Genomic DNA, 25462 nt, shown 5'->3' on the forward strand with positions numbered 1-25462 from the left:
AGGAGCCATAAATCCCTGTGAAGATTCACCCTGTTACGTGGGCCATATCTGCAGGGTGTTGTGATGCTTCCTTGTCCCCAGCTGGTTCTCTTCCAACATGGTTTCCTGCTCCCTTAATCTCCAGGCACGGGTCTCTTTTGTAGATCTCTTCCTCACGTCACAGACGCTGCCTTTGCTGATAAACCAGCTTGCCATTTGCCAATGAATTTAATTTTAATTCGTTGCTGCAGCTGGGGTTTGTGTCAGGATTATGAATTTGCAGTGGGGGCTTTCATGTTCTCTTCAGAGTAATTTCTAAACCCAGAGGAGCAGCATCTCGCATGGAAGCACTTAAGAGGCCTCTTAGTAAAGCAGCGTTGGAGTATTGATCATTTTTTCTCTCCAGGGACCTGGAGTGCTACAGATAGAGCTGCTGTGCAGTGTAGCCACTTGCGGGCAGCACCACACAACTCTTCAGGATGAGAAGTGAAAAATAGCTCCAGTTGAAAGGAAAAGTGGTGCCCCCTTTTATATAGAGATCAATGATGCCTGGTACATTGGATTATCACTTAAAACACCAGGACTTCAAATGCCAGGGTGCATGCACTCCTGATGCTGACAGGCTAGTGATAGATAATGCTGTTTGGGTTACCAACCGAGCTCCTCTCTGCAATCTTTTCGTAAGGTGAATGTAATATCTGCAGTGATATACCCAACATTACATCAGGAGAGCCAGCCTATAATTATGCTTGAATTGTCTGGATGGGTTATTTGTCACAAACACATTAGCTCACTCCATTTGTTGCTACTGTTCAGGGCTGCAGCAGGTTTGGTGTAAACAGAGCCTGGGTAGAGGTTTGGGCGGACGGTATTTTTCTGGATAGAGCAAAGCAGAATTGTTTGGGGTTTATTCTTTTTTGCTAGGAGAGCTGTAAACTGAGAGTGCTAGGAACAAAATACATAAAGCAGCTGACACAGCTTAAGTGATTTGTTTTCAGATGTACTTCCCAGGTTCATGTGTTGGACTTTAGCATGGACGTGGTTGCTTTGCAATGAGCTAGCAGGTTTATCATAGTATGTTTTGTTCTTTATGATAAATTGAGGCTTGCAGAGTGGGTTGTTTGTGCAAAGAGCCGCTGCACAGCTCACACGGTCACTGGGTGCATGACCTGCCTTATTACCTGCTTGTTCCATGGCATTGGTCCCAGCAAGCGGCACTGCCTGCATTGGTGTAAAGGAAGTAATTGTCTCCCGTAATGGCACCTGATCTTCTGGTCAGTGATCAGCAAAGAAGTGCTTGGGCCGACCCTGACCTGCACGGCCAGGGAAGACTCTGAAGGTGGCAACTCCTCTTGTTTGTCTTGCTTGGCAGGTGCGGATTTCATGGGGGAAATCCAAATACATGTAACCCCTTGACATCTCGGGCTTGGATGGACACTGTCTAGGAACAGCTATTCACCTGAAGCTTATTAAATGCCTTGTTGAGATTTCAGATCAGAATCAAGTTAATTCCATTTCTAGAAATGATCCGCCAGCCAATGTCAGATTCTCCAGGGTGAGACTTTCACTTTAGGATGCCCTATTGGCCAAGCTGGCTGAGCTGGGACCAGGCATGTCCTGCTGCACCACAGTCAGCACTGCAGAGAAGATATCAAGGTATGAAGGGATTGAGAGCAGTCCTGCTGAGAAGGACTTGGGCGTACTGGTGGATGAAAAGCTGAACATGACCCAGCAATGTGTGGTCGCAGCCCTGAAAGCCAACCATGTCCTGGGCTGCGTTACAAGAATCATGACCAGCAGGTCCGAGAAGGCGATTCCGCCCCTCTGCTGTGGTCTGTGGGACCCCACCTGGAGTTCAGCATCCAGTTGTGGACCCCCCAGTGTAAGAAGGACATGGACCTGTTGGAGAGGGTCCAGGGGAGGCCACGAAGATGATCGGAGGGCTGGAACATCTATCCTGTGAGGAAAGGCTGAGAGAGTTGGGGGTGTTCAGCCTGGAGAAGGGGAGGCTTGGGGAGACGTTATTGTGGCCTTTCCATACTTAAAAGGGGCTGATGAGAAAGATGGGGACAGACTGCTTAGCAGGACCTGTTGCAATAGGACAAGGGGTAACAGTTTTGAACTAGAAGAGGGGAGATTTAGACTAAATGTAAGGAAGAAATGTTTTACAATGAGGGTAGTGAAACACTGGAACAGGTTGCCCAGAGAGGTGGTAGATGCCCCATCCCTGGAAACACTCAAGGCCAGGTTGGATGGTGCTCCGAGCAACCTGATCTAGTTGAAGATGTCCCTGCTCATGGCTTCAACAGTCCCTTCCAACGCAAATGATTCTATGATATTTGACAAAAGAGAAAACTAAGCAGGTTGGAGTTTCTCTTATGATACCACGTCTTGTTTTTTGTTTGACTAATTGTCACTAAACTTTACCCAAGTCAGCAGGTGATGTATATCCTTCACCTGCCAAAGAGTAAGCGTTGGAGTGGGCCAGTCAAGGGTGGTGAATTATTCTGTCACTGTACCCTGACATAAACCGGACCTCCTCGTTTTGGCATTGGTTCAGTGTGGGGTAAATTGTCCAGGAGAATAAGTCTGGAGGTTGACTTTTAAAACTTCAAAAGATATGTCATCCTTCCTGCCTAAAGTATGGGCTTGGTTTTCTGTATGCCACAACCAAAGGCTGCTGGGACACGTTCCACAAAATAGCCTTTGTCACTTGAGACTTTTAGAAGCCGAGAGTTGTTCTTTCCTTGCAGAAGGGACCCTATGGCCCTTTCTAGGTGAGGAAGACGGGCTCTTGCAAAAGACTCTGCCCAGGTACTACTTAGTTGCTTTTCTTGACACACACCTGCCTCCTCCTGCCACCCTGCTGCTAATAACAGGTTTCCGATCCGTCAGTGCTGTAGAAATAGTAACTGCCAGCTCCTTGGAGTGTCAGTGCAATGTGGGGGCTGCGAATGGAAAAGGCGATCAAGGAAACCTGCCTTTCCCCTGAGCGAGCAGATGGGATTCGAAGATAATCTGACCCCTTCCAAATGAACGTTTGAAGCTTTCTTTGGTGGCCTACACGATGTGCCACATTGACCAGTGGGTCTCGCTGAAGCCTCAGCAGGGTACCAGAGCAGTCTGTGTGCTCCCACCCTCACAGAGGAGGAAGAACTGGGCTCTTTAACCCGGGTGAGCACTGGGCCTGCCTGGGTTGAACCAACGGAGTTTGTGGCCTTACCTGTTTCAGAGTGTTTGCTTGGAGAGGAGCTGTAAAACCTCCTTGTGTAGTGTTAGATGTCTGGGTATTCAGTGGCGGTCAAGTAGGTGAGAAAATCAGCTGCAATTGTAATTGAGTCAGAGATGCTGTCTCCATGTGTCATCCCTGGAGATCTGTTTACATATCCATTTGCTTAACAATATGTTTGGAAGACCTCACCAGCATTTCAGTATAATTTCCCTGGCCTATATAGGCCTGACTAATGCCCAAGGCAGTGAGCTATATCTGGACTACAGTTGCTAACCAATGGATCTGGGTTTTCTTAGTGGCCCTGAGTCTCTTATTAGCCCTTAGGTGCACGGAAGAGGACAGGTCTGATGTGGGAGAGAGTGAAAAATCCTCCTTCCACAAGAAACACCTCTCAGTTTCACCCTGAACCCAAGTTGCTGCATTGGTTTTGTGTCCAAGAAGGCTCTCTCCTGAGCAGAGGTCTGGCTAGAAAGTCACCAGAGCCTCTAGCCATCCCTCTCACAGCAGGATTTCAAGGCGTACTTTTTCGTAACAAATAATGGAAAATGAGTCCTCGTTTTGGCTTAGTCTCTGTGTCCTTGAATGAATAGTTGTAGTGCAGAGTGACTTCTCTGCCAGGTATAGGGTTTGCTGTTCACTCTGTGATGCTACCAGCAGGGAGCACTGGGACCAGTGGGCAAGTGCATGTGCTGCTGCCTTTTGCTTTGGTAGGTTGTGCTTTAGGTACAAACTGACGGTGGAAATCTGCATGGAACTTTCCAGTGGCAGTGGAGTGAGGCCAAAGATGATGAAGGGGATGCTGAGCACTCAGGAGCATGTGTTGTGCTGGTGGTGATGAAGGATGCTGTGCCTGGAGATGGACCTTCCAGTCCCGCTTGCCAGCCTGCTGTTCAATCTGTGCTTTCTGCCTGGAGAGAGCCAGGGCTTTCGGTTTGCCCTGGGCAGGACCTCTACGGTCTGCTCAGCACTAAGTACCTTGATTCCCCAGGGGATCGGCAACGTAAGCTGGAGTAACCGGGTGGATTGTCAGCCAGCTGGGATTGCTCTCTCGTAAAGAGCTGCTGGCTGAAAACTGAAGCATTCGAACTAGGAATAAAGCACACATTTGAAAGGCAAGAGAGAGGCAAAATGTCCCAAGAGAAGACCAGGGAATTCTCCACCGCTCAAGGACAAGTGCATTTCTGGAAGGTGTTTTAGACTCTACATGTCAGTGGATTTCATGGAGTAGTAGCTACCTGAAGCCCTCCAGGCACAGGTGGTCAGCTGCTGGAATAATCCTCCCAGTCTTAAATTCCTGGCACACTGCTCTGTGTTAATGTAGAGGATCGGCTTTGCATTGACACCACTGTCTTCTTTGCAAAGCTGGGTTTTGCCAGCTGCTGGGCCTGGAAGAACAAAGCATTTGCTTTGAGTCCTGCTCCCTCTTCACATACTCTGCTTGAAATTATGTCTTGCAAATCAGAAGGTGAGAGAGGAAGCATCTCTCCTTACCCCCGAGCAGCAAGGGTGAGCAGTTCTACTTTTCCAGCTCTTTTCTGTGCTTTGCTGTGAGTCTTGCTGCTTTTTCAACTGTTTTTCCACAGTTCAGAGCAGCTAGATCAGTCTGGCAATGGACTCTGTTTCCTCCATGTCTACCTACTTCTTCTCCATTGGAAAAAGCAGCTTTGAATCACAAGCATGTTTTGTGTGCTCAGCTCCTCACGGTGTCAAGGTCACCCTGTGTGGGGGTCCTGTTATAGCTTAGCATTTTCACCTCTTTCCATTTGCCATGCATTAGTCAATCTGGAGCCTAATGGATTTGTAACCTGGCTTTGCCTGTATCATCTGAGATGTTCCCAGCAATGTAAGAGGATTTGGGCACAACTTCCTTTCAAGTTAATGGAAAGATCTTGCTTGGAAAGAACCTGCTTGAGGATCTGAGTGTGCTTTGCATTAATGTTTCCATTAATTTTAATGGGAGATGGTTCTAAATTCCTCAGATCAGCTCTGAACATCTTAAATTTTGTGTCCTTCACTGGCCTCATCTGAAATGGGGCTGATGAGCAGAAGCACTCTTAAACGAGCAGCATCATTATTGGCCAAGATGTCCTGCAAGTGTTTCTGCCTCCATTGTTACCTCTGGAAATGTCCTGTTCCCTGTGACCCCACTGGACCCCTCACCAGCTCACCATGCGCAGGGCAGGAGGTCCAGGGTCAGCTCTCAACTCAGAGACTGTCCCTTGCGTGGTCCCTGACAAGTCACATCACCTGTCTCTGCTCCACCACCGTCTGTGAAACAGAAAAGAGCAGGAGCCTTCTGGGGCTTTTTAATTATCATTTATAAAGCACTTTGTGGTTGTCAAATAGGAGGGAACAGAGGGAAGTGAACTTTTATCGTTACCACTGAAGTCTCGGTTACTGCAAAGAGGGGCGGTTCGGCTCTGCTGCTTTGGGTGCGATCACTTGCAGGCAGCGCAGAGCCCAGCCTGGGTTTTAGCCTGGGTGAGGTCTTGGGTGGTTTTACTGCTCCTGTGGGGCCGTGCGACTCTCGGCACTGGTATCATGAGCTGAGCAACTCGGTATCCCCCGTGTCCCCTCCTCTCCCTGCTCTCTGCCCTCCTGCTCCTCCATTAACTCTGACGCTTGAACGCAGCAGTGATTAACTGTTATTGAGCATCTCTCGCTGATGGATTGCTGCTCGCTCCTGCCTCGTTCAGCAGAGCTCTTGCCTCCTTCTGGGCTACTGGTAGATGTTTCTTTCCTTCTCCGACTGAGCAGAGCAGAGACCAACGTCCCAACTGCTCATCACACCCCCCTGGTGAAAGCCGGCCCTGGCAGAGCTCTTGTACATGTTGTACCTCTGGCTTAACCTTTTTTTGCTCAGACAGTCCAGGTTGAAAAGACAGATTTAGTAAAAGAGTTGATGTAAACCCTGCTCTTCTCACCATCATCAGGTTAGCAACACATGCAGTTGTCCTGGCAGATAACAAATGCCGCATGGGTTTGTCCCCACTGGGAGTACCCCTGGGAAGGACTTTGTGGTCAAATAGCACCTAGACAGATGGGGAGGCAGCTCTGTTGCAGTAAAACAGGGCACCTGTTGGAGAAGTCATCTTATTAATGAGTTTTTCATGCTTTATTTATGCTCAGTGTTCATTTGCAGTCTCACTGCCAGACAGGCACTGTCTGGTGCGGTGCCACTTGCCTGGTGACGTGGGGCTGGGCACAAGTGTCGGGGTTACCGGGGAGCGGGCAAGGTCCACCACATTCAAGGAGATCTGGTGGGACTCGTTTGCAGCGTAAGGCAGGAGGGGCTGTGAGCAGCCTGCCCGTGCTCGCTCACTCCCAGCTGGGCCAGCCCGGGGTCAGTTCCAGCCCCCAGCAATTAGTGAGACAGATTGATTCTAGATTGATCTGTCTAGTTGTGCAGAGCAAGCCAATTCCAGCTAGAAATTCTCCTTTCCCTCTCACTCCATGTTAAAAGGAAGGAGACCTTGTCAGATTTCTGGATAAATGGGAAGTACAGGGCAAGGTAGAAATAAATGTTGTGCTAATGCGTAGGAAGAATCATTAGGAGAGAAAGACATCATCGATGCGGCCGGGCTGCAGCTGATTTGCATCGCGGAGTTGAAACTCCGCATTGTGGTATGGCTACTGCAAAAGGCAGAATTCAACAAGAGCTCTGCAATTATATTTATTGCACGTTTACAGAATGTTGCAGGGGAGTGCAGAGGCAGAATTGGGCTCAGAGCAAGAGTTTTTGGCATGGATAAGAGCCTGGACCAGTGCAGTGATGTTTGCTGCGGGAAATTCATAGGAATTGCCTCCTGGTGCAGTTATTTGACAGATGCACTTGGATCACTCAGATTTTCACAGTCCCTGTCTCCATCGAGAGAAAACTGAGGTCATGGGAGAGTGGAAAAGAAGGGACATGATGCTTCTGAATGCACAGGAGCAGGAGTATGATGCTGAGCTAAGCTGGGGTTTATGGGTCTCTCTGGGATGAGTTTTTGGGAAGGTGAACGGGACAGTGAGGAGCAGGGGATCAGTCCTTGGTAGAAGCCGGTGGAGGAAGATCAAACACCTGCTCCATGCTGCGTGTCACACCAGCCATTCCCAGGCTCTACAGCCAAAATATGGTGACACTAACAGGAACACTTAACTCAGCGAGCACTGGTGTGGCCTCTCCTTCAGCCGCAGCTTCGTGCTGTTCTGTACAGCAAAGACATCAGAAAATTGGGCAGGGTATTTTCCAGCAGGGCAGTTCGATCTGAAGTGTGCAGTGCTGTGATTCACAGCACAGCCTCACAAGCTGTTCTGCCTGCTCAGCCGAGGGGGAGACCTTTGCAACGAAGGGATCTCTCTTTTGCACCCGGAATGCTCAGTTTTTCAAGGACACCACAGAAAGCAGCCCGAGGAGTAAGAGAAGAGCGGCCAAACCGGTTTGGCTTTGCACCACTGCAAAGAGTAGCATGCAGGCCTGGAGAAAACAACCTGCAAGCTGCCTGGCTGCTCCAGAAAGCAGAGAAAGCCAAAGGATGCTTGTCCTGAGCTCCGTGGTGGGTGCAGCCGTCCCCGAGCTCCCAAAAATGCAAAGGGATGCTCTCTTAGCTGGCAGAGCGGTGTGGCTTTGTGCTTGTTTATCCAGGGCTTTTGCCTGCACGGTGCCAGTGCGAGAGCCGCTGCTTGTATTTGACAGCTCAGCTATTGTTGCAAAGTATGATTTAATAGCAAGACTTGATTACAACATGCAAATGTAGCTGCTGGGGGACTATCTCCGAGGTTTGTGGAGATTAGCTGTTAAATTGGCCAGTGCAAAAACATTATTAAGCAGAGAACATAATTACTCATCTTGTGCTTCTGTAGTGTATAGAAAAGACAGATTTGTTTAAAAGCCAGCAAGTCCTATACAGAAAAAAGCCTTGTGTAAATGCCACATCATGTAATACTGTATGTTGCGGCATATTTTATTAGAGAAGCAATACTTAATAACAGTGTTTGGGAACTTGTGAAAAAAATCCATTATATTATTCTGCATCATAAAAGCAAACATAATGCCTAGTCTGTATGAAGGCTGTGCAGATATTGAAACATCTCCTTTTGGTGCTGGTTGATTGCTTTTATGGAGATTGTATCATATGGATATAAACAAATCCAGCACTTGATGTGAAATCCGGGAGCAGGGTTTTAGACTTATGCATCTATCTTCTATCTGTGTGCGTTCCCTCTGAAATGCATCAAGGTTCCCGTTAACACCTTAAACATGGAAAGTAGGATTAAAGTGAGACTGTCAGCACGTACAAAATGAACATCTAGGCATGCACTTGCTGTTAAGTTTTCCCTTCCAGTCTTAGGGTAGTCTATGGGGTTACTAGAATAAAAAGCTTGTATGTGTGTGAGGATGCAGGGGAAGGATCAAGGTGTGGGGAGCTTGTTAGTGCTGCAGACCCTGTTTTTGGAGCAGGTTGTGGTTCAGGGGTTTCCTTCTGCCCTGTGGCTCTCGATTGCACAGGCTGGGCTTGCAGGGAGTGGTGTGGTCACAGCTGAAGTCAGATTTTAAAGTGCATTTGACTAGTCAAAGCCCCAGACAATTCCAGGAAAATCTTCTTTAATAGAGGAGTCAGGAGGGCCAAATTAAAGGAGCAGCTTGTTTGTAAGGGAGCGTAGATCCTGCAGTAACAAGTGCTGGCGGGGGCGCAGGGTGATGCTCACAGGGTGAACCTGCTCTGCTGCAGCGGCTGCTGCTCGCCCCTGATTATCGTCACTGGACGCGTCCCCTCCAGCATCTCAGGGCCCCCAACAGATCCTCTGCTGAGGCTTCTCCTGTCTAAGCAGGAGGAAGTATCCTCCCCAGCCTAAGTGGGGGAGATAAAGACTTCAAGGGTTTTTGATGGGAAACTCCTCTCTGTCGTTTTGTTGCAGCTCAAGAGCATTTTTACACCAGTAATTGCTCCCCAGGCTGGTTCCTGTGTGACTCAGAGCTGAATGTGGAGCTGCTGCTGTGTGAATCTCAGCATCCCAGCACAATATGTCCCAATCACTCTAAATATGAATTTCCAGCCAGTCTTCCTTCCTCCTTCGCGACGTGTCTGCACATGCAGGCGTACCGCCTTGCTCCTTACATGCTGTATACTGGTAAATTTGGAGCCATCAGTTGTCCCGGGCGGTGAAGGGGGTGAAATGACTGCCATGCTTGTGACGGGGCTTATTTTCTGCACAGAGCCACGAAGCACCTGAACCCTGAGTCAGCTGCTCACCAGCATCTCCTGGTGTGACTGCGGGGTGGCAAGAAGAGCTCTGACCGCATCCAGCAGCAGCATCTCCCTGCTTTCCTTAATCAGTGCCAAAGGGTGATCCTAAAAATACCTGTGAGCGGTTTGCAAGCCACCAGTGTCAGAGGGGGCAGCTCTGCAAAGGTCTTGTGTCACCAGGGAAGGGAGAATGACGCATCGTGTCATCACTGGGCATGACGGGACGGTACCTGCAGCTGGGAGCAGGTGGGAGCGGGGGACAGAAGAGCAGGAAGGGACACAGGGCAGCGTGAGCTGAAATGCTGAGCCGGTGCATGCTTAGTCCCTGCACAGGCACATCTCAGATACAGTTATTTTTTTATAATGATCTTTGATAGTTTGTCGTGAAGCCAGGCAGTGGGAGAAACCACGAAGCAATATTTCATAATAATTTTGCCCCAGTTATATGTGGGCTGTGTGTATTCAAGCTGTCTGTGTCTCCCTAAACACGATGTGCACACTTTCAGGCTGCAAATCCAGTGGCCAGTACTGATAATGCAATAAATTTCATGTGGTGGTAGAGTTATAGCAGGAGTCTCTGACAGCCAGAGAGGAGGCAGAAGTGATATATTCCTCTGCTAAGCTCCTTTCTATGTGTGCGTATGGCTTGGTTGTACAACAGATCTGCCTGTTAAATGGCTGTTAACCTGTTCCTGTAGTCCGGAGTGCAAGAAGTCGTTTGTGTGATCTTTTTCTCTGGCAGTAGCCGTGCTGCCTGTGGGAGATGTCCTTAGCTGCAAACTATGGGACTGTAGGAAGAGTTGCAGTAGCTCTTGCTTCCACAAATGACAGAGTTTTACTGCCCTGAGCTGAATAGCACAATTTGAAGCAAGACCTGCTCCTAACTGGTCCTAAGAATTTGCCACTGCTGCTCTGAAACATTGGGCTGGAATAAGGCTGTGATAATTAATGGAGGTTAAAGTGCTCCTTCTGCCTGTGAGATGGTTGGAAATGGAAAAGAAGAACCTGTCACAATTGTGACTGGCTCTAAACTGCTGTCAGACTCTCCTCCTTCCCTGCCCCAAGTGGAAAATTGTATTGGAAAGCAGCAGTTAGAGCACTTAAATCTTTCCACAGTTCATTTCAAACTCCCTTTCTTCTTCCCAGCCATTCCCAGGCCAGTTTGGGGCGCGGATGGGAGACTGCGTCTCTGGCTGAAACTTGCAGGATGTTAAATAACAATGGGAGAGTGGCTTTCAGAGAGGGTATAATGTGCCTGGATTGCACGTACCATAGGCTGTATTTCCCATGCTTTGACATTCAGCCCATCCGTACATCGCTCCTGAACCGTTTCCTTTCTGTGTGGGATCTGTTTCGGTGTGTTCTGGAGCAAGCTCGGGCTGAAATGGGGTTGGTATCTGTCATGATGCAGAGGGACACGCTCCCACGAGCATTCACACAAGTTGCTGGTGTCTGTCATGTCCAGACAGCTGTAAGTGAGCATGTGAAATGTGGGCAATAACAGAAGCAGTTGTACCTCCTGTGGTGGGTTACCAGGTTCATGTCATCCCTGCCCTTTCCTGGATACTTGGATTGTCTATTTTAACTAGTGTTTGTGTCCACTTAACACCTCTTGGCATGGTCATGTTGCTGCTGCAGGCGGTGGTTCTGGGTGGTTTTGTCCCCTGCTGAAACCGGTCAGTGAAGTGCATCTGATGGTACTTCACTGGCTTTCTCCCTGGCCATCCAGATTTAACAGGAGAAAGCTCCCAAAACTTTTACTCTGATGTTATGGAACAACTCCTGGTAGAGAGCTGTGCACCTATTTTGGTGTCAGACTCCAGGAAAGATATGGCACTGCATTTTCATTCCATAGGTGACCTTGATGTGTTCCCACCAGTGTGACCAGAGCATCAGGGACCTGCTGGGAGACAGCAGTCATCATGGCCACTTGCTCTTCTTCCATCCCACAGTATCTTCAGGGCTTGGGAAGGAGAAAGGACCTCTCTGCTCAGTCAGTGCACCCCGGCCACGTGGGCTGCTTCAGGCTGGCACTCTGATTTGCAAATGATTGGCCCAATGTGTAGATCTGGTGGCCAAACGGAGGCCTAGGACCCAAGACTGCCGAGTGTGAAGGCATGACAAACTGGGTTGCCTGGAAGGAATATGGCTGGTAAGGATCCAACCACCATAAGAGATCCAGCCACTGAGGTCCTTCTGTGCCAGGACTGGAGCCACCGTTCCGCTTCCAAGAGCGGAGTCCTTGCAGGTGGTGACCTGCCCTGGTGATTCCCGATGCCAGCTGACAGATTTGGGCACAGGGAAAGTGGAGGGCATTGCCGTCCAATCCAGGAGGGTGATTTACAACCAAAAGGCAGATCTAGTGTTGTGCTTCCTTCTTCTAAATGTCCAGAGTTACCCTGTTCATTCAAGGGTTAAGTAGTCTGAGAGATGCAGAATCCAGAGCCAGGTACCTGTCAGGCCTGGACTGGAGGCTCACCAAAACATGAGGATATATGGTTTTATTTCTGTTTTGTCATTTGGAGATTACTACTCAATGTAGGACAAGAAAACTCCAGGGCATCTTAGGATATGCCCTGTGCTCCAAGAGAGGTTGTTGTTTTGGCTTTGCAACACTCATATGCAAAGGCAAGAACTGATGCCTGAATTGCTCCTTTTCCAAAGATTAAAAGGCACTGCCAAGGCTCTGCAAGATGACAGTGTTGCAAATCTTGTCACGATCCTGTGCTGAGATCCATTGGTTTCGGCAGCACAAATGTGCTGACAGATCTGTGTGTCTGCTTTTTGGCCATGGTAGATTTTTTTCAGAAGATTGGTCTGTGCTGCTGAACTCTGGTTGTAGCTTCCAGTTCAGGGTCTGGAAAGTAGCATTGCAAGAGCTCTTCTTCATCACACCTGTCTTCATTTTAACCAAACTTCCCTCGATCCAGTAAGACTCTGGCCCAAAGGAGTGGTTTCGGGGTGTCGTTGTGGATTTAGCTTTGGTTCCTCTGCTCTTAGATGCAGCTGAGGGACCCATAAAGTCGATGAAGGAGCTGGCAGGAGGAACCAGGTTAGCTCGCTGGCTGTGACAGCCGGAGACTGAGACATTTGCTGCCTTCACCCAGCAACACGTGAGGTTTTGCAGAGGTCAGTGTGAGCAGAGCTCATTCTCTCTTTTATACGATCTCAGCAGAAGGACCATGATGTGAAACAAAATCCTTTCTTACAAATCCAGCTCTGGAGGATTGTCATATCCATCTGTGGCCTTTAAGGACATGATTCTTCTTTGCTTACAGCAGCAGGTCCTATGCCACCCATCCTTACCTGTTATGGTCTCGTTGACCCTCTGTCACCACAACCGTGCACCCTCCTCTCTGACATTCAGCGCCCACTCCCCCACCGCTTGGCTTTCTCTGTCATGTGCCAAACTCCAGTAGGATGCTTAGCGGTTTCTTCTCAATCCCATTGCGTAAATGAGGCAGATACCAGCCTGCTGTGATGTGTGGGCTCGCTGGAACGTGGCTGTAAATCCAGACCTGACCATTTTCTTGTAATGGACCGGATGGTAAGATTGCATTGCTGCCTTTAACCTCAGGATGTCCTTAGACCAAGCCAGACTCTTCACAACCCCTGCGTCAGTAAATCAAATACCTTTTGAATCGGTGCACATAAAAGTCAAGAGAGAGAAGTTACAGATGGAAAAGACCTGTTGTACCCTGGGTCTGTCCCGCTGCAGAGGGGGTAAGGCGTGCTCAGGAATTTTCGGCATCGCTCCAAGCCTGCTCGCTGAGGCCAGGCAGGGTGAGAGTCGTGCCTGGGGGAGACATGGGGTTGGGGGAGGCTGCCTAAATTTTCTGCAGCTTTTCCATCCTGCTCATCTCTGTGTTTCATTCTCTTGGCTTTATCTTTGGGAAAGAAAACTCCTGTTGATTGTATATTCAACAAACCTCATATGTTCATTCTGCTCATTGTTTTTCACTCAGGGCTATGCCCGACTTTTCTTTAGAAGCATGTTTTTCTCACCTAATATTTAGTTTAAGATTGTAGGAGCTGGATATAAAACCTTCTGGGATGTTTTAATCTGCCAAGAGGCCGCCTGAAAACAGAAGTTATCCAGAGTATTTCGGTAGTTCCTATTTAGAAAACATCACCCCCAAATCCTCTGTTGCCCATTTCCCTTTCATCCCTTAGCCACCTTTTACTGGTTGTTTTAACCCCAATCTGGTGTCCGTGTCCCCCATACCTCACTCCCCCCCACCAAGGGTTTCCATGTCTTTGAAAGTCCTGGTAACCAGAAGGTTCATGTGTTGTGCTTCGCCATCGTTTCAGACCAAGAATAATACAGCCAGAGCCAGCTGGATCCCGCTCTCCATATTGATACAACTATTCCCCTTAACCTGCCCACACTCCGTGCTACAACTGCAAATCCGAGGTTGAGCCGGAGCGGTGATGGACGGCGCTGGGAGGCCACGGCCACGGCCCGGCCTGGAAAGCAGCACCCCCAGCACAGCATCCTGCTGCTGCATTTTGGATGCCGTCCCCTGAGGACCTTGCTAGGTTGAATGCGTTTTCCTGACATGGATCTTCTCAGAACCAGGGGTCCTGGTGGTCGCTCTAATTCCCTCGATCTGCAGCTGGTTTCTCCTGAGCCGTCCTCCTCCGGCAAGGCCCTGGCTGAAGTCTGGCCAGTCCCGGTGATTGCTTCTCCTGGAGGTCTCCTCTTATGAGCCCAAACAACACTTATGAGTGTGATTAAGGACTGGAACAGGGACCCAGGTGGAGGTGTGAGATAGTTGTCCTCGGAGATTGCTGGAACTCAACTAGAAAAGGCCAGCCTGATCCAATTTTGAAGTTATGCTGCGTTGTACATGTTGGCTTGTCATGCCACCACTGCCTTTGACTGCCGGATTATTTAGATTAATTTCCACGTTTATGGTCTTTTGAAGTTTTTTTGCTAGCTTTTGTTGCTCATCTCTTCATAAGCTTCTGCAGGCTCCTGCTTGTTTGTCCCCAGGTCGCCTCCAGGTTGGTACATGGATGCTCTCCCCAGTTGTTGGCCATCTCAGGCCATCTCATGCTTCCAGTCTGGGATGTTCATCCCTTCTTCTTTATTTCCCCCTCGTCTATCAGTTTGTCTCTTGCTTTGGAAGTAATCAACCCTTCAATGCCAGATAAGCTTGTTAAAAGCAAAGCCAAAGACTAAAGGGAGAAGCACACACAGAGTGTGAACGTCTCCTCAGCTGGAGCGTCTGGGAGCGCAATAGCTGGTGGGCAGTGTGGTGCAGGAAGGCTGGTTCTAGCGGTCTGTGACTCCCTGTGGTACTATCAGTTCTCCGGGTGATTAACTGTTTGTTTCTCCCTTACTGAAAACTTATCTCAGATTAAACCAGTGTAATTGAAAACTCAGGTTCTGGAGAGATCCCAAGTGTAGGTTAATATTTACAAGCTATCGACTTCAGGTTTTATGTCCATCCCTTGCTAGCACGGAGATAAAATCCTTTCAAAAATCCCTTTTGATGTTTCTGGTTCATGACACGGCTTTAGTAAGACACTTGCCATATGGAACTGGCAAATGTCTTAATTCAAATATGAGTTTTTCTCATCCTTTCAGGGACAAGGAACAGATGAGGAGCTCCTACGTACAAAGGGGTCATGGCTTTATAATGGAGCAAAAGTGATGGACAGTATCTCTGCAGGATACTCGTGCTAGGAAATGTCAGAATGTTATTTCTGCCTCAATGACTTAAGATCATCTGTTTACCTAATGGACTTACATTTGCATTTTGCAGGTGTTGTGTTAATATTAATGTGTTGTCTGAATTGTTAATATTCCTTCACTTCAATGTTACATTAATGAAGGCTGCAGGGGATGGAAAAAAAGACCTGACTAATTAATTAAATGGGCAAAAAGCATCTTTAACTTTCCATCATGCTGCCCTTTGCTTCCACCTAATGGGTCTTGGCATTTCTGGTCGGCAGCCATGTAACACATGCTGCTGTATGGAGCACTCAGCAACGGACCTGCTAATTTTTCTGACCCATAAATCACTTGTGTAAACTTTTAATGGTGAGGAAAAGTGCCTTTCATTCCTGCTTCCTCCGCTCGGTGGGAAACGCAGCCTGATAACAGGCGGCGCTGGCCTTATGTGTGGGGCCAGAGACTTTGCCGTCAGGAGAGGGGCTGTCTGCATTTCTTCAGGAATTCTTTCCATTCCCCTCTTAGCCGGACTCTGGATGACATTAATATTATATATCTTGTCATAAGCTCTGCTTGCGGGGCCAGTCACGTATCAGGCTGCACGTCTCAGGAATGTGGGCTGCCCGTCCTGCTTTGGGTGCTGTTTGTGGGGTGTCTCTGCTCTCTCCTGCACCATCCCAGACACAGCTTGTCTCTGGGCTCTGCTGCCCACCAGCAATTCCCATGGGCTGGAGAAAACTGTTTCAGGTCCCTCTTCTGTCCCTGGGGCAGCTGGGCAGCACCACTGCTCGGGAGCATTCTAATGCATTCCCAAAAGTCAGGCTTTCCAGACGATTGCTCTGTGAGATCTGTTAGCTGAACACAGCATTGGGTTGTATGCATTAATGGTCACCGCTTAGCCCTGGCCATCACAGCTCCTTCTCGGAGGTGAGATCTCAGTGAATCGGTGATTCCCTGGAAAGACAAACTGGATCTGATATGGGTCCCTGAGGGACTGAAACAGGATTCCCAACCACAGGGATTGCAAACCTTTTCCAGTGCTGCCGTCAGCTTCCCCACGGATAGATGTTTAGGCAGGGAGAGCGGGGTGTGTTTTAAAGGAGGGTTTTCGAACGGCGCCATCACTTTGTTGCTGACATCCAGCACAAGTGGGGAGGTTTTTTGTAGGCGGTTCTAAGGTGGTGTGGATGTGGGGCTGTGACCATGCTGGGCAGATGGCACTCTGCGGGCTTCTTTGGGACCCGTGGAAAAAGGGGTTTCTTGACCCAGGAAGGCCATTCCTGGAGGGAGATCTTCCTTTGTCTGTGATGCTGAGGGTGAATTCCTCTGCCCTGGGCTTGAAAACATGGTAGTCTTGAGAAAATTGTATAGAACGCTGGGACTGAGGGAGCCTGCTGAAGTTTTGCCTCCATGTCCTGCGTGGCCCAGAACGTGGGCACGGGTCTGAGCTTTCATCCGTGGCCTGCAGCAGCTGAAGATGCTGTTTTGGCACAGAGGGGCACTTCAGCTTCGTGCCAGGAGTCTGAAGGTTGTCACCAATTTGCATGAAAAGGAGCAGACTGCAGTCATATTAACATTTTATGAAGAGGTGCGGCCCACAGAGACTGCGTCCCCTGCAGCGTTCGCTCTTCAGGTTGATGATGTTTCCTTTGCCGCTTGGATCAAGACGGGATGGAGAGTGGTGGGACAGGCGGGTGTTGACTTTATCCCTTCCATACGAACCACAGGTGAGGTTGAGGAGCTCCAGGCCAGGCGGGAAGCGTTTGCCATCCGTACAGCCGAGCGCCAAGAGGTGCCGGAGGCTCCATGGCCGCTTGTGCCGTCTCCAGTGCCCTGACGTCTGGCCTGACGTCCTGCTGCCAGGTTAAGTCAGCTTTTTTGTTTGTGTAACAGGGCTGCCAAGTGGTATTGATAATATCAAAGGAACTTAGGCAAATGGTTGAGGTTTCTCTAGTGGTTTAAATCCCTGTGTGCAAACCCAGTACATCAGGCTTTAAGCAATTAATTCCTAATCATGCTGAATCCTGCAGTAGCCCAGCGTTAGTATTGAGAGCTTAAAGCGGTTTTCCACCGTACCGTGGTTAATTTGGATAAAGCAAAGAGAGTGGTCTCGTGGCATTTCCAGCCTCAAGGTGTGAGAGTGGCCAGTAAGTGACATTTGTATTGAGACAACCCTCCCATGCATTTGTGTTGTAGGCATCTATTACTGGGAAGGCACCATAGCTAATAAAAAGGTCATTCATTATACCCCAGAAGGGGAGTTCATTAGAGGGAAAAGCTATTCTAGCTTAGTAAAAAATGAATCTAAAACTGCCTCAGAGCTGCTATTCTCATCAAGTTTCAATGTTAACAGTTTTAACCAAGAGCTAATTGAGCAATCTCAGAAAGTGCAGTAATTCCATTATTCAGCTCTGCTTTGTTCAAGGCTACCACTAGCTGCGAAAGGAGCACAAACGACTTTCATCGAGCCAGAAACCACCAGTGTTCTTGCCTTTTACAACTTTTTCTTTCAAAAAAAAAGGTAGGGCTTTTGGGCTTTTGGCAACTGTCGTTGGCAAAGGGAGCTCCACACCAGCACTGCAAGGCTCATATATAACACTGCGATCCAATTTTTTTGGATAAAAGGGGATTTGATTTTCATAACTCTTCAAGCAGCAGTGCTGTTCTGGAGTGGGTGGCTGAAGATGTTCTCGTTCGTTGGGTAAGCGGAGTGTCACCAGGAAGATCGTACACCGTTCTTGCAGGATTTTGCGTGGAAAAGAGCCATCGCAAGCCCCGGTCCAGCTACTCGCCAAAGAGCATGATTCTGTCATTGGCTGCGCTCTCGGGAGATGTGGGATTAGCTAATGTTGCTTTTAGAAGAGCTTTTATAGAAACCTCTCAAGTTCCTTTGCTTCATGGAAGAGCTGTAATCAAAAATAAACGTACATGATTTAAAGAAAAGACAAAAAAGTCATACCGCATCCAGCTTCTTTGGACTTTGGAGAGGGTATGTTGGTTGAACTGTGGTGCTTTTTCTTCACTGTTTTCCTTCAGCTGCTGCTGCTGCTGTTGGACGTGCACAGAACTGTTAGCAGGCTTTTGTGGAAGGTGACTTTCTCTTGGTGAATGCAGCAGGATTTAGAGTCCCATTCCCAGGAGGCGGCTGTAGATCTCTGGTTTGTTATGAGATTGCGCTGCAGCAATAATCCTCTTCAAGCCAACAGAGAGCGAGGGCTCTCAGCCACGTACTGCCCTTAGCAAGGGGATTTCTATCCATCAGTGTCTTTAGAGCCTTCTCAGACACACACACAGAGGCCAGGGCTTCCTTTTCTCAACACTAGTCTGCCATGGCACTGTTAGGTTCAAACACAAACCAAGCTTGATGCTTTCAAAGCTCTGTTGTGCTCTCCCTGTTTGGACCCAGCATGGGGCTGGACACCCTTGGCAGACACGTAGCTATGGGCTGAGAAACCAGAGGCCTTGGCTGCTGGTTGAAGCACAAACCCGTGCTGAGCTGGTATAGCAAACCCACCTGGAGATGGAAAGGAGTTTGAGCAGCAAAAGCCTTGTTCCATGTGCAGGAGGGAGCAAGTGCTGTGATGGGGAGACAAGATGGAGAGCAGCAGATGGGATTTTGTAGTGAAGCAGGGGAAAGAAGTTTGGTAACCTTTGCAGAAATTATTTGGTCACATTTGGCTGAAGATGTTGGAAGTATGCTGGGATTTACCTGGTGGCAGCTCACCCAACCAGGTGGACCACCATTGGAAGGGGGGCTCTGACTCCACCTCAGGATGGTTCAGCTCTCTCCCTTTGAGAGCAGATTTCCACAATGAGCTACATGTGAAGAAATGACCAACTTCTCCAGCCTGTCAAAAACAAACAAAAAAACCCAAACCCTGCCATGGGAGAGCTGCGTGGTATTTCGGGTGCATCTCTGAATCTGTGCCTCAGCTATGAGAACATTTCCAATGTGCTACTCAGCAGTTACATCTTGCAGAAAGGGATGGAAGTGAAGAAGGTGGCATGGGGGAAGGGCCATACTCATCTGTTCAGCTCTACCTCGCCGCCGTTGGCTTGTAGACTGGTGGAACAGCCCATGTTTTAGTGTCATTTTGCTTTAACCAAGCTGCCTGTTTCCTTCCCGCACTTACTGGATTGCAGTCTCTCTTGCTTGTCTCTTCCTTGCAGCGAACCTTGCTTAGCTAATGTCGTTTGTCAAGTTAATCAGGGAGAGTGGGCACTTTGATGGCTGCTCTATAGCCTGGCTGCATTGCCATGGAGACATGCAGCCAAACAGGCATTTTACTTGCCCTGCTTTGCTCTGCAGAGATGTGGTATGAGAAACCAACGTTTTATTTGCCGTCAACCAAACAACTTGCTGAGATGTGAGTACTTTGTCAAGGTTGCTGTCAAGAGATTGGGAAGGGTCTAGCTCACCTTTTACGCAGCAAATAGTAATGCTGCTACTAAAACAATTCCAGGGTCTGAATGTGCAGCTCCTCCTCCCGTGTCCCACGGGTGTTTGGCTCTGGTGGGAGCTCTGTGAGAGGAGTTACAGCCCAGTATCTCAGGTTCGGGGCTGCCGTCATCAGTCCTCTTCAGCTGGATGGTTTCACAGGTGGCTATTTGCCTACAGGAGCTGTGACCATCGTTTAAGATACTTTGAAAAGCACCAAGTCCTGTGTTTAGCAGCATCTCAGGAGCCTGAAATCTCCCCAGCAATCAGTGGGATTTAGGAACCTGCACGCCTCGATCACGTTTCAAAATCAGAAGTGAATGCTTTTGAAAATGTACGCTCCGGCTGACGTCTTGCATAAGGCTATAGAGTTCCACCCACTAACTCCCTCACCAAGCCCATAGCTCATAAGCAAAATCTGAGTATTGAAAGAGCCGGCAGAAGATGCTTACGCATGTTACAGAGCTCGCAAGTGGTCCCGCTCCTCCCTCTCATCTCTCTCGCATGTGCACATGTTAAATGATGCATTGAGCAGGTTTGGAAACGCTCCCTCCTGCAGCCCCAGCGAGCAGGACAGCCGGGAGCTGCAGGCACCTCCTGGGGGGACAGCACCTGCTCACCCACAGCCCTCTCACAGGACAGCGGAGCAAACCTCGCATCAGCACAGAAAGGGCAAAAGTTCAGATCAGATTGTTTATGGGATTTTATGGAGCCGGGAGCCAAGGATAGCTCAGCTAATCCAGAGGAAACTGTAGCGATGGCGTTAGAATGCATTTCACATGGGATTCACTCAGCGCGCCTTCAGATGGACCAGTCTCTCTGTCTCCATTTTTTTTAGCCATGAAATATTTTTCTTTGCACTCCCGTTTGCCAACCGCATTGAGCCAAACTCCGAGCTAGGCTCTTTTAAGAAAAAAGGAAAAAAAAAAAGCTCGTGTCGTTTGCCGTGCCGATGAGTTAGCAGGGCTTCAGCGCAGCTCCCAGCGACACCAGTGCCGGGCACTGGTCAGGCTCCCAGCCACTGCCAGCCAGCCTCAGCTCCTGTTGCCTCAGCATCCATTGCTTTTTTCCAAGCACAGCGTAGTGCTTGCCAAGTCGGAGCCCTGCTGAGGATGCTAGCTAAAAGTGCAGCCAGAAGGCCACGTGGGGAGAAGAGGAAGGCAGCAGCTTTGCTGTGCCCTCCTGCTCCTCAGCACCCAAACCTGTCCCAGCCCTGGGTTGTCCTCCTGAGTCCCCAACATCCCATGCAGTCTCAGCATGAACCCTCTTGGGAATATGGTTTTCCTTTTAGGTGCAGTGAGACTGGCACGCTGAGCTGTTTGTTGCAGATCTTGGCTCCCTCCTTGTGTCCTGAGCCACAGACCCTGTTTCTCTGCTCAAGAGCTGACCTGGCGTTACTCTGGGCACGGGTGCCAGCTCCTTTGCTGTCCCCAGCCCATCCCCTCTGACCCCGGCAGGCTCCCACATAAAATCGTAGAATCGTTTCGTTTGGAAGAGACCCTCAGGATCACTGAGTCCAACCATAACCTAACCTAACTCTAGCACTAACCCATGTCCCTAAGAACCTCGTCTAAACGCCTTTTAAACCCCTCCAGGGAGGGTGACTCCACCGCTTCCCTGGGCAGCCTGTTCCAATGCCCAACAACCCATTCTGGGAATAATTTTTTCCTAATATCCAATCTAAACCTCCCCTGGTGCAACTTGAGGCCATTTCCTCTTGTCCTATCACTTGGGAGAAGAGACCAACACCCTCCATGCTCCAACCTCCTTTCAGGTAGTTGTAGACAGCGATAAGGTCTCTCCTCAGCCTCCTGTTCTCAAGGCTGAACAGCCCCAAGTCCCTCAGCCACTCCCCATCACACTTGTGCTCCAGCCCCTCACCAGCTCCATTCCTTCCTCTGCACTCTCTCCAGTACCTCAATGTCCTTCTTATGATGAGGGCCCCAAAACAGAACACAGGATTCGAGGTGCGGCCTCACCAGTGCAGAGTGGCGTGATCCCTTCTCTAGTCCTGCTGGCCACACGATTCCTGATAGAAGCCAGGATGCTGTTGGCCTTTTTGGCCAAGAAATCTGCATGCTCTGGATTAATCCAGCAGTCTGTTCTGGAAGCTGCTTTTCTCTCCCTGGGGAATAAATCCCAGTGTTTAAACAAACCTCTCGGAGTCAGCACAGAGCAGCCCCATGCCATTCATCCCTTTAACGCTTGCAGGGCTGCTGCAATGGGCTGCATGTGGGGAGCAGCTCTGTGACCGCCAGGTGATCCAGGACTAGGAAGGACCCCCTGTCTCTGCAGAGTGTTCTGGCCTCAACCCACAGGGCACTGAGCCTTCCTGGGCCACCACGGTTCGTTAACCTGAGCTGACACAAAGCTGTTCCTGGGGCTTCATTTCCCCTCGGGTACAGGGGAACCTGTCCAAACTCATCTGCATTATCTGCTCTTTGGAAGCCTAAACTACAGCCATGTCTCCCAAAGCCTGCCCCTGCCTTTGGGTGGATGAACAAGACAAGTAGCTTTGTCATGGGTGCAAAGTTGCTGGGTGCTTCCTAATGAGATTCTCCTGCCCATGTGATCAATCCAGCCATGTGTTGGTACCTCCTCTTGATGCGGGCTGTCTTGGATGCTGTTGGGGGGCTGGTGTTCCAAGTATGGACATGTTGAGGAGAGAGAGAATGGGGTTTTGCAGAGCAAAGTGGGAAATGTGTGCTGGTAGTTTTTCTTTGGCAGTAAAAGCATCCCTGGCAGGAGGGTGCTCAGGTTATTACCTTCAGCTCAGTGCTACCTGCAATATCAGAACAAGGATATCTCCAGGAAAATGTAAAAGCCTCAGGCTCCAAAACAGTAAAACAAAATGCAGAACTTAATAGTCAGGTGGAAATTGCATCCAGCCCAAAGTGTCGCTGGAGGTAAGAGGTAAAAGCTTCACAATGTAGTGTGCAACAGGAGCAAGAACAGTAGGGACTGCTTGAGCACTCCCAGTGTTGCCTGTAGGACATGAGATAAGCACGTTGTGCTTGTGACAAAGAGGAGATGCTGTTCACGGCTGTTTATTGCTTTGTCTTTAAAAATGGGTTTGCACCTCGTTCTGTAGAGGCCCCATTTCTAGGGAGGCACAGGGAGCTCCATGGCCAGCCTATGCCCACCTGTGCATCTGTGTAGCTGGAGCTGTCCTTGCACCAAAGCCTATGGGAAGGGAGGTGCTGCCTTTTACAGCCCGCACTGTTTGCTGTGCCTTGCTGCGAGCTGGCTTGGGCAGAGAGGGCTTACCAGGTATGAACATGGTCTGGCACAGCCTCACCTGTGTCCTCAGGTGTCCCACGTGCCACCTGCAGGCACAGCATCTGGGTGAGAGCTGATGGGTCTATCCGCAGCCAGGAGATGGGGATGGCGGTGCCATAACCCGCTGGGTGCTGCTCCCTGCCTGCCACCCCTGGGTGCTGCTCAGCTGGGGTGCCCAGCACCCTTGGGCCATACCGACCCTCAGCCCCCCTGGTGCTGGTGGCCATAGAGGGACCGATGTTGCCATCTGCTGGCTTAGCTGCACAGGAGCAGCAAGAGCTTGGCTCAACCCTCTTGGAAGTCGCCTGTCGGGACGGTGAACAGGTGAACAGACCCTTTTCCCACGCTGTGAGCGCATTGCCCACCCGCTGACCCAGCCCTTGGCCTTCTGGCAGCATCTGCCCATCAGCAGGTGTTTTAGGGGACAGGGTGGGTGGCCCGTTCCCACTGAGGCTGTGCTGCTCCCCACCCCTTCCTGCATGTGTCTGTGAGGGTGTCCCTCCTGCCCTCCCCGGGCGTCTGAAGTATTGGCCTCTGGCACAACATGCTGTGGGAGAACCCACAAGGCTCTTCTTAAGGGAGCTCCTTCCCATTAAAGACAGACATTTCCCCTGCTGGTTATCACTAGCAGGTGCTTATTCCTCCTCTGGGCTTGTCTTTATTTGCTTTCTCTTTGGAGTACTTGGCAAGTGCTCCCAGGCTGGGGACGCATTGCTGCTGTAGCAAGCACTCCGGGGGCACAGCGCCCTGCACATCTCACCTGGCCAGTGCCCCCAGCCATGGCCGGGCCGGGAGCTGCAGGACCACCAGCCCCAGCCTGGGTCCCCCAGCCAGCCCTGCAGAATCGCTGCTTCGCCTGCAAGAGCGATGAGGCCGAGCCAGCACAATCAGTGATGGCTCACTTGGGCATTGCGCGTAGGATGAGGTTACTTCTGTAAATCTATTATCTTTTCTTGCAATTAGCACTAGTTAGGAGCCCTGGGAATACATGCAGCAAATAGCAGGAAGCCCAGTTAAGCACATCTCTCTGCTTATCTAAGCCCAGTTAAACAAGTCTCCTGTGGCACAGCCCTACAGCTGGTAACACAACCCATAAATGCTCTAAAAATGATCTCTAGCGCTGGCATTGCTTTTCTTTGCAGTGCATAGCTCTGGAGGTTTCCATTCAATGCATGTACGTTCAGAGGTGGAAGGGGGGTGCTCAGGCCAGCCTGGGGTGTCCCCAGCAGTCTGCAGGTTGCACGGAGGAGCCCCCAGAGCCTTTGCATCGCCTGGATGCTGGAGGCAGCCCCGGGAGCCGTGCTGCTCCTCGCTCTGGGTGGAAGCCCGACACAACGGCAGGGCTCAGTGGCTGGGCTTGACCACACATGTCGAGCTTGGGGTGGGGGAGCAAGCGAGACGCTGTTTTCTCTGGCCCAGGAAGACAGCAATGTGTGTTTGTTTTCCATGCTATCTCTCGTACAGCGTTTGTTTTGCTTGTTGAGCATTTCAGGAGATAAAATGACCTAAAGGGAGATTATTTTATCCTAATTTAAGCTGTCAATTTATCACTGACTTCTGCTTGTCTGCACCAGCAGGACAGCTTGCTCTGAGTCCCTGGGGAAACCTCAGCTGGAAAGTGAGAATTTGGGAGGGGATTTGCTGCAGTCTCACATCTAATCTTTGCTTATAACAGCAACTACAAGCTGCTCCCCGGTCCCCCGTGTCATATTAGTTCCAATCACTGTGGACCCACTTGGCTTCCCAGGGGACTCCCCTCTCTAACTGGAGTCTGGGGTTGTTTTTCTCGTGCTACAGGCTGGTGGAAGAGTTCATGCTGCTCGCCAACATGGCCGTGGCCCATCAGATCTACCGCTCCTTCCCCGAGCAGGCCCTGCTGCGCCGCCACCCCCCGCCCCAAACCAAGCTGCTGAAAGACCTCATGGAGTTTTGCAACCAAGTTGGCCTCGACATCGACTTCAGCAGCGCGGGGACCCTGCATGTGAGTGCACTGGCCTGGCGGGGAGCAGGGCCGTGGGGGAGAAGGGTGCGCAGCCACGTGATGGCCGTTTGCGGCAGTGCGTGGTTTGTTCCCTGTCCCACTCTGCCCGAGCAGAACTGACAGCTGTGCCAAAATAAAATACCTCCCTCACTCACTCTTGACCCCACCAGCACTGGGCAAGGGTGGCCCAGCCTGTCGTAGGCAGCTGACGTTGTGCACAGAGCTTAGAGCAGCGTGAAGGACGCCTTGCAGGTGACCCCAGTGCTGCCCTCTCTGCAATGGGAAGGATGTTTCAGAGCTGGGGCACTCGCTGGGACACCTGCGTGTCCTTTCTCTGCCTTCTCGGCAGGTCCTGGGCAGAACACTTGCTCTGTGCTGCAGGAGAAGCAGCTCTGCAAGGGGATGTTTCTGTCTGGGCTGTCGAAGGTCTCAGGGAGGGCAGGGTGGGGAGGCGGGTGACTGGGAAGGACTGGAGAGCGGTGCCGGGAAAGGTCAGACACAGCCAGCACGGGAGGTATCTGACCGATCCTCCGCTGAGCGTGTCCTGAGGCTGAACTCCAGCTGAACAGCACAGCGCAGGTTCCAGGATTTTTTTTACTCACCGCAACCGGACTGCAGATAATCCTCTGTTAATCCCATTCCT

General features: G+C 50.1%; 1 protein-coding gene across 2 annotated transcripts in view; it reads left to right on the forward strand.

Annotated features, from left to right (window-relative positions):
* DIS3L2 (DIS3 like 3'-5' exoribonuclease 2) overlaps positions 1-25462 on the forward strand; it is a 193069-nt gene that overhangs the window by 158303 nt on the left and 9304 nt on the right. For both annotated transcript variants that reach the window (XM_065640190.1, XM_065640191.1), the window contains one exon: positions 24636-24819. In XM_065640190.1, coding sequence (XP_065496262.1) covers positions 24636-24819 — 184 coding nt within the window. The remainder of the gene's footprint in view (positions 1-24635; positions 24820-25462) is intronic.

This window comes from Caloenas nicobarica, chromosome 8 (assembly GCF_036013445.1).
Source record: "Caloenas nicobarica isolate bCalNic1 chromosome 8, bCalNic1.hap1, whole genome shotgun sequence".
NCBI lineage: Eukaryota > Metazoa > Chordata > Aves > Columbiformes > Columbidae > Caloenas > Caloenas nicobarica.